Raw genomic sequence first — 8,517 nt, forward strand, 5'->3', positions numbered from 1 at the left:
AGACCTCCACCCACGCCTCACACTGGGCCCCACTCACGGGCAGGAAGTCGGAGGCCTTCAGCCCGATTGGCTCGTTCCGGGCGGCAGGGATGATAGCGGGCTCAGCCTTGGCTGCAGCTGTGGAAGCAACCACTGGGGGCCGGGGCGGGACCTCCGGCTGAAACGGGTGTGAAGCTCAGTGGGTGCCAGCCTGGGGCCTCCCTCTCTGCCTCCCAACACGAGGGATCCCCAACCCTGGGTCAGGACCCTCTCTAGGCCCCACACCATGCTCCCTCCATGGACGTACGTTTGGCACTGGGAACTGCACATCCATGGCAGAGCTGGGCTTTGCTGCCTCCTTTGCTGTGGCTGCATCTGGAGGCAAAAGGAAAAGATGACTGGGTCCGGCCAGAAGGGCCTCAGGGCGGAGCTCTGGGCAGATGGACTCAGGACGGATGGATCGCAATGGGGACGGAGCAGGAGCGTGGGGAGGCGGCAGGCCAGTACCATGGGGGCTCCAGACGACCTGGGGGCAGGCCTGGACCTGCCTCCTCCCTCTCCCCGAACACAATCTTAAGTCTGCCTGTGCGTGGGACCCAGGGGGCTCTAGGATGTGGCTGTCCTGTCCCTTCACTGGCGTGTATGTGGAGGGGGCTGGGATAAGTGACTGGCAAGATGGAAGTGGAGCCTCCTAGGAAACTCAGCCTCCAGAAGACGGCAAGGACGGTCCCTGAGGGAAGGCCAGGTGGAGGGCAGGGGTACTCTGTAGGACAGGGGGCCCCACACCTGCCCCTTCTCCGACCACAACGCAGATCATGTTTTCTCCCTTCTTTTTTTTTTTTTGGGACGGAGTCTCGCTCTGTCGCCCAGGCTGGAGTGCAGTGGCCGGATCTCAGCTCACTGCAAGCTCCGTCTCCCGGGTTTACGCGATTCTCCTGCCTCAGCCTCCCGAGTAGCTGGGACTACAGGCGCCCGCCATCTCGCCCGGCTAGTTTTTTTTTTGTATTTTAGTAGAGACGGGGTTTCACTGTGTTAGCCAGGATGGTCTCGATCTCCTGACCTTGTGATCCGCCCGTCTCGGCCTCCCAAAGTGCTGGGATTACAGGCTTGAGCCACCGCGCCCGGCCGTTTTCTCCCTTCTTAATCCAAACCCCAGCTGAGGCCTTGTGGGCCTGACCTCTTGCTGGGACTCACCCCAGCTCCCCGCCTCTCAGCTCCCTTCCTGCCGGAAGCACTCCCCTCTCCCTCTTCTTGCCGGCCCCCAGGCCTCAGCAGTTGTTGGGCCTCCTGAGAGCCTCCCGATCATCCCATCTACAGCAGACCCCATCTAAGGTGGGCCCCCAGTGACTCCTCTCCATCCTCCACAGCCCGAGTGCCCCTGGCAGGCCCGCCCGTGTGGTGGTGTCTATGTCTGTCCCCCACACACCAGGGCACAGGCTCCTTGGGAGGCACTGTCAGTCTTGCAGGGACCCAGCACATAACAGGTGGAGGGCAGAGACCCAGTGGGAGAGGCTGTGGGTCGTGTCCTGAGAGGGGAGGTTCCAGGGAAGGGGCTTGTGCGGAGGGCTCACAGGGAGAGAAGATGAGGGACGGGGGGGCATCAGAGACCTTAGGAAACCAGGCTCACCCAACTCACCATCCTCTGGGGGTGCAGGGAAGGGCTCACTTCTCCGGGGCGGTGTCCGACCTGCAGAGGAAAGAGGCCCCTGGCTGTGAGCGCTCCTGGCCAGGCCACCTGGGACCCAGGGCCCTGTCAGAGTGCGGGGGACAGAGGGTAGCTCCCAGGCATGCGGCTGCAGACTGTGGACCCTGCTCTTGGTCCCAGGAACCCTCAGTCCTGCCCCTCCCAGCCCACTTGTCCCTGGCAGGGCAGGGACTGAGACCCTGAGCAGCTGCTGGGCCGCTGCTGGGGAGTGCCCAGGGCCCCCTCTCAGTTCCATCAGAGCACAGCCTGGCCCAGGGAACATGAGGACAGGGCATGGAACCCAGGTTGGGTTAGGAAGAAGCTAAAGGGACGTAGAGCCACGGCAGGCCATCCTGGAAGGACCCCCAGCCTCCCTTTCACCGATGGGGATGCTGGGCTGGGGGCGGGAGCCCGGCCTCACTGATGCTGTTCTTGGGCTGAAAGATCTCGTTGTAGTCCTCGGCGTTCTGGATCTCCGCGCGGGACTCGCGCTCGTCCCGGTCATCCTCGTTGCTGGGGCTGCGGCGCTCGCTCTCTGAGTTCTGCTTCACCCTGGGGGCATGAGGCCAAGCCCAAAGGAAGCAGGTGCCCTGTAAGGCCCAGGGCTGGAACTCCAAGGCTTCCCCTATGACAGGCCCTCTCCTGTGCCCCCTTAGGCCCCCCACGCCCGCACCTCTGAGGCTTGCTGCAGGTTGTGCTGGGCCGCTCGTAGATGCGCCGGAGCGGGGCACTGGGGTTGGGTGGTGGTTGTGCCAGGGGCCGGTGGTCCTGCACAGGGTCCCGGGCCACCGTGCCAGTCCTGGTGACACGTGTCAGATCCACCACGTAGGAGGAGACGTTGCTCTGGGAGAAGGCCACACCTATCTGCAGGAAGCAGAGAGGTGGGGCTGGGCCTGTGAGCTGAGGGGGCAAAATCCCAGCCCCAGTGTGGGGGTAGGAGGAAGGGCCTGGGCTGGAGGGAGGCAGGTGGCCCTGTGGGAGTGGGGGGCGGTGGGTGCCATGGCTGTCTCACCAACTGGTCATTGCAGATGGCCAGGTCGGCCACCTTGCCCCAGTTGACGAGGACCACATCAAAGCACCGCTCAGGTTCCCAGCCGTAGACACGCAGCGAGTCCTGGCAGCCGCTGTACAGGCAGCAGCCGTCGGGGTTGAACAGGACGCTCCTGGGCCAGGCGAGACATGGCTGTGGGTCCTGTGGCACCCAGCCTGGTCCCCACCCCGAGGAACCCAGAGAGCCCAGGGCAAGGACGGCACAGCAGCGGAGATGGGAAAGGCCCACCCACAGCCACACCCCGCTGCCTGGGAGAAGCGCTGGGCCGCCCACCCCACAGCCTGCGTACCTGACAGGCCCAGGCTCCCCTTCGATGCAGCTCACCACCCGGAACTTCTCCAGGTCCCAGAAACGGATTGTCCTGCAAAGGTAGCCAGGCTGTGCTGCCAAGCCTATGCCCCTGGGAAGCCAGCTTCTCTCCAGAAACCTCTCCCCCAGGGCAGGGCCACCAGGAGCAACGTCTGGGGCAGAGCTGGCCCTGACTTTGCAAGGGGGAGGCTGGGCCCGATGGCCCTGGCCCCAGGGTTGGCCCCAACAGCCATGAGCCTCCCTGCCCTATGGGGCCCCGCTAGGTGCCTTGGGTCCCAACCTGCCCATGAAGCCATAGACCTGGGACACTGAGGCCAGGGAACCAGAGCCAGGGGAGATGGACCAGGGTCCAGTCCTGGCTGGGCTGAAATCCAATTCAGTCCACACAGGATCATCAGGCATATAACACCCCAGACAGTGACAGACCAAGAGCAGAGACGCGGAGGACAAGGTAGTGAAGGACAGCAGTCACAAGCAACTCGCCCGCTCCTCCTCACCTGTCAGAGCTGCCGGAGGCCAGGAGGTACTCGTTGGGGTGAAACTCGACCACATTGACAGGCCCCGTGTGACCAGGGAACTCAGACATCATCTTGCCAGCAGCAAGATCCCAGAGCTGGAGGCAGGGCACGGAGGAGGTCAGGGCGACCAGGCATCTTGGCTACCCACCCTCTCTCTGATCCAGGCCAAGCTTTTTATCCACAAGCTACCTTCCACTCGGGATAGGCTTGGGACATGTGAGCCTGATCAGGAGGGAGGTGAGGACTCAGCCTGGTGTGATCAGCAGCCCCCAGCCTCCAGCCCCCGGGCCCAGGTCAGGCTGGGAGCTACCTTCACGGTGTGGTCATCTGCGGCCGACGCCAACCACTTCCCATCGGGGCTGAACCGGAGACACCGCACGGCCTGGCTGTGCCCCTGAGTGAGGACACAGCATGAGCTCACCCTGGGATCCTGGGCCCAACAGACCTCTCCCTGCCTCCTCACTCCTATGGGACCCCTTCTATGTAACGACACCGGTTATCCGCCTGGTTCTGTGTGGAGCAGTTTGATGAACGTGGCTCTAGGGGATTCATGGAGAGCCAGGGGATCCAGGTGGGCCACCCATGGCACTCCTGCTCGGCTCCAGATCCATGCTTTATGTTCTCACTCATGTGGGACAGCCGTCCCCTCCATCCCCTGCCGGGGTCTGGGCGCCATGCCACACTCAATGCCTGCAAGGTGCTCATGGAGTTACTGACAGAGCGCATCCTTACCCTGTATTGGAAGACACAGCCTTTCCTCCTGATGTCCCAGAGCTGTGGGGGTGAGAGAAGCAAAGGGGCAGAGTCAGGAGAGGTCATGACTGAGGCCCAGAGCCACGACTGGAGGAAGGTGTGTGGCCGTGAGCAGAGGGCGGGACACAGGCTTCTCTAGGTTGTTACTCCCCACGGTAACAAGGACAGAAACTGCTCACTAAGCTGGCATTCTGAGCAGAAACGTCTGGCAGATGCCTGCCACCCACTTTCCCTAGGATGATGCAGATGTGGCTGCAGAAAGGGAAGAGGTCCCCTCAGCAGGCATCCAGCACTGAGGGCCGGGCAGGAGACACGGGGCATGGACCGGCCTCTCACCTTGATGTTCGCGTCCTGGGAACCGGAGGCTACGAACTCGCTGTACGGGTGGAAATCCAGGCTGCAGATGTCGGCTTTGTGTCCCATGAGTGTGCGAAGAACTAACAAGAAGGAAAGCAGAGACAGTGGCTAAGAGGCAAATGAGAAGGCGGCAGAGGAAGGGCTGCTGTGGGGATTTGTGTGTGCGCTTTTGGATTAACTGCACAGAAAACAGAACAGAAAAATAGAACAATAACACGTATTTTTAAAACAGGAGGAAATAATCAAGGGTCCCACTACCCTAACAATGAATTTTCTTTTCTTTTCTTTTCTGTTTTTTTGAGGAGTCTTACTTTGTCGCCCAGGCTGGAGTGCAGTGGTGCAATCTCGGCTCACGGCAACCTCCGCCTCCCGGGTTCAAGCAATTCTCCTGCCTCAGCCTCCCAAGTAGCTGGGATTACAGGCATGTGCCACAACACCCAGCTAAGTTTTTTATAGTTTTGGTAGAGATGGGTTTCACCATGTTGGCTGGGCTGGTCTCCTGACCTCAAGTGATCCACCCGCCTTGGCCTCCCAAAGTGCTGGTATTATAGGCGTGAGCCACTGCGTCCAGTCGACAACTAATTTTCCTATATTTCTCTTGAGAGATGACAGCCCTGTGTTACCTCAAGTCTGCAGAAATTGTACCGCACTCTCCCCAAAGACTGTGCCCCAGTGGCAGCAGAGCCAGGGAACCACCACACTCAGTTCAGGCCCTATGGGCATGCAGCTTATGGTTTGCAGGGCGCTGAATCCCACCCAAGACAGCGCGAGGAGAGAGAGACCAGGAGAGGTTCAAGCTGGGAGAGAAACAGCTTGGTTGGAAAGAGAAATCCAGGAAGGCTTTATGGAGGAGGTGGTATTTGAGTGGATGTCAGTGGGTGGAGGATAAGGGATGCACTGTTAGGTAGATGGAGGTGATGGGCAAAGGCCCTAAGGAGGGCAAGGGGAGGGCATGGCTGGGGTGGCCCTGGTGCACACACCAGTCTTCCTGGGTGACCCCTGTCCATGGGATCTTGAGGATGGTTGTGAGGACACACTGAGGAGCAGTGAGAACTGAGAGGATACAGGGAGGACACACGAGGACCAAAGAACTCCCAGGGTGGGGCCTGATCGCCTCCCGCTGCCCTAGGAACCACATCTCCCATCCTTTCCTTGAAGGTTTTGCAGGCATCTCCATGGCCAGGAGCGGCCCGGCCTGGAGGCAAACTTTGTGTGTTTCAGAGTGTCTTCCAGCACCACTCAAATTTGTCTCATGTTTCCTGCTTTTGGAAAGATTTATAATTCACTATCTGAACAAAACTGACCATCCTGAGTGGCGGGGCCAGGAAATGTGGGAGTCCAACCATTCTTAGTTTTGAACCAAGGTGCAATAGGGTGCCTTGTGAAGTAATGAGCTCCCTGTCAGAGGAGGTATTCAAGATTCCATATATAACACTTTACTGCAGAGTCGAGATCCAAGCACTGGGTGAATTAAATGAACTCTACTGTATGATCTTCTCTACCCCCAAAGTCAGGATGTGGGCTGTGGCGTCAGACAGTACTGGGATCAGCCTTGGCTCCAATCCTCACTGGTGGTGTGACCCTGGCCAATCACATACTGTCTCTGGGCCTCACGTTGGTCACAGAATGGAGTAAACAAACAGACGTAAAGTGCTTAGCACGGGGTCTGCACATGGTAAGTGCTCAATAAATGCCAGTCGTAATTAGTCCCATTCACATGTCTTCCTGCACAAGGCCTGCCTTCTGCTCTTGGCTGTCCCGCAAGCTGGGCCTTCTCTCCTCCTCCCCAGGCCTCAGTGCCCCTCTGCAGCTGGCCCTGTCTGGCACTGGAGCTGGGTCTGGACACTTTCACATCCCTCTGGAGTCTGTCGAATACATATCCAATTCACCTGCACCAGAATCTCTGCAGCTGTCCCTCCTTGCTCCGTGTAGCTATCAGGTGCTGCTGGGGGCTGGGCATTGCCTCCTGGCCAAGGAGGCCACGCTAGCTCCTGCTCCAGTCCACACCCGCTCCCAGCCCACTCAGCCTGGATCCCACAGCAAGGCTTCCAAAATCCTGCCCTGCCTGGAGAGGATGTGGAGGAGTCCCACCCTGTGTGGGCTGGCAGCATGAAGTGCCGGCCGCCCTCCTGCGGGATCCCGTGGGATCCCCTGTGCTGAGCCACCCTCGCCCTCTGGCTGCGCTGTGGAAAGCAGGCAGGACCACATTCTTCTGGCCTGACTCCTGTCCTTGCTCTTCTATCCCACGAAGGCCTCTGATGCCCACATTCAATCATGGGATCTAGGAAGTGCAGAGTGGAGGGGCCTCCGGGGTCTGTCTGCCCCACACAGGAACCCCCATGGCCTCCCAGCTGAGCACATCCTTAGCCTACATCTGAACCCTCCAGTGATGGGTGGCCTTCCAAGGCAACCGATATGAGAGGCAGCTCTCTCTCTTTCTCCCTCTCTCTCTATTTTTTAAATAGAGACAGGGGTCTCCTTTTGTTGCCCAGGTTAGTCTTAAACTCATGGCCTCAAGTGATCCTCCTGCCTCAGCCTCCCAAAGTGCTGAGATTACAGGTGTGAGCCACCATGCCAGTGGAGCAGCTCTCTTTGGAACCTTTCTACACCACCTGCCAAGGCACCGAGGCACAGCACAGGAGCAGTGGGCGAGACTCTCCACTCAGCCCAGAACTGAGGGCATGAGTTTCCAGACCACAACCGCAAGAAACCAGCGATGACCTAGCACAGGGTGGAAACAGACCCACCCCAAGGCTCATCACACCACAACACTGGGACAAAGACCCTAAAAGCCTGCGGAGACAGAGAGGGAGGAAAGAAAAGAGGGAGAGAGGAAAGAAGAGAGAGAGAGAGGAAAGAAAAGAGAGAGAGAGAGGAAAGAAAAGAGAGAGAGAGAGGAAAGAAAAGAGAGAGAGAGAGAGGAAAGAAGAGAGAGAACGTGGAATGAAGCCAGTCCCCTGTGAAGGATCTGGGATTAGAACAGCACCAGCCCCTCCCAATAGCAACCCTAGAACCTAAAAGGCAGAAGAGCTGCACCTTCCAAATTCTGAGGGCGATATTTTATTGCCAACATAGAACTCTACACTCAAACTCATAAAACAAACACAAAAGCAAATGATGGGGGTAGCATAAAGTCATTTTTAGCCATGGAAGGTCTCCAAAACTATGCCTTCCCAGCACCCTTTCTCAGTAAGCTACAAAAGAATGTGCTCCATCAAAAAGAGGGAGAAAACCAAGAAAGGTGGCGGGGTGGGACCAGGAACAGCAGATGAGAGAATTCCCCGGAGAAGAGACACGGAGGCCCAGGATGACAGCCGGGCTGCAGGCCACTAGGACCAGAGGAGAGGCTCTGAGAAAAGGCGCCTGGATTATGGCATGGGTTTCAAAGAAATAGGAGGAGCTTTACTCTTCTGGCAGAGAATCTGGGGATAAATGAGTAACACAGACATAGAAAACGCACAGATTAAAAAAGAAAAAAGAACAACTATTAACTCCAGGGAAACCAAGTTATTAAAAAGAAACAGTCAGCGGTAAATGACACTTACGCGTCCTTACGTTATAAACACCGCTTATTGAAATGGTGCTACTGGGAGGGTGGGAGGAGAAACACGAGCGATAGGGCTGGGGGTGGTGCCACGAGAGAGCTAAATTTTCATCCTCTACGGTACGAAGAGAATAATGTGCTAACTTTTTTTTTTTTTTTTTTTTTTAAATGAGACACCAGGAATATTCTGTTGGCTTCTATGCTCCCTACATACACTCTCCCTGCATGAGGGTGGGAGGAGAAACACGAGCGATAGGGCTGGGGGTGGTGCCACGAGAGAGCTAAATTTTCATCCTCTACGGTACGAAGAGAATAATGTGCT

General features: G+C 57.9%; 1 protein-coding gene across 1 annotated transcript in view; it reads right to left on the reverse strand.

The window, feature by feature from the left end:
• The window catches only part of KATNB1 (katanin p80 (WD repeat containing) subunit B 1), a 23,599-nt gene that overhangs the window by 5,241 nt on the left and 9,841 nt on the right, over positions 1-8,517 (reverse strand). Inside the window, exons 5-15 of the mRNA XM_011938877.1 lie at positions 4,631-4,731; positions 4,274-4,315; positions 3,852-3,935; positions 3,521-3,636; positions 3,004-3,075; positions 2,676-2,826; positions 2,337-2,527; positions 2,085-2,215; positions 1,616-1,666; positions 287-354; positions 5-157 (exon numbers count right to left, since the gene is read on the reverse strand). Of these exons, the coding sequence (XP_011794267.1) occupies positions 5-157; positions 287-354; positions 1,616-1,666; positions 2,085-2,215; positions 2,337-2,527; positions 2,676-2,826; positions 3,004-3,075; positions 3,521-3,636; positions 3,852-3,935; positions 4,274-4,315; positions 4,631-4,731 (1,160 nt within the window). The remainder of the gene's footprint in view (positions 1-4; positions 158-286; positions 355-1,615; positions 1,667-2,084; positions 2,216-2,336; positions 2,528-2,675; positions 2,827-3,003; positions 3,076-3,520; positions 3,637-3,851; positions 3,936-4,273; positions 4,316-4,630; positions 4,732-8,517) is intronic.

Source organism: Colobus angolensis, unplaced genomic scaffold (genome assembly GCF_000951035.1).
Source record: "Colobus angolensis palliatus isolate OR3802 unplaced genomic scaffold, Cang.pa_1.0 Scaffold178, whole genome shotgun sequence".
Classification (NCBI taxonomy): Eukaryota; Metazoa; Chordata; class Mammalia; order Primates; family Cercopithecidae; genus Colobus; species Colobus angolensis.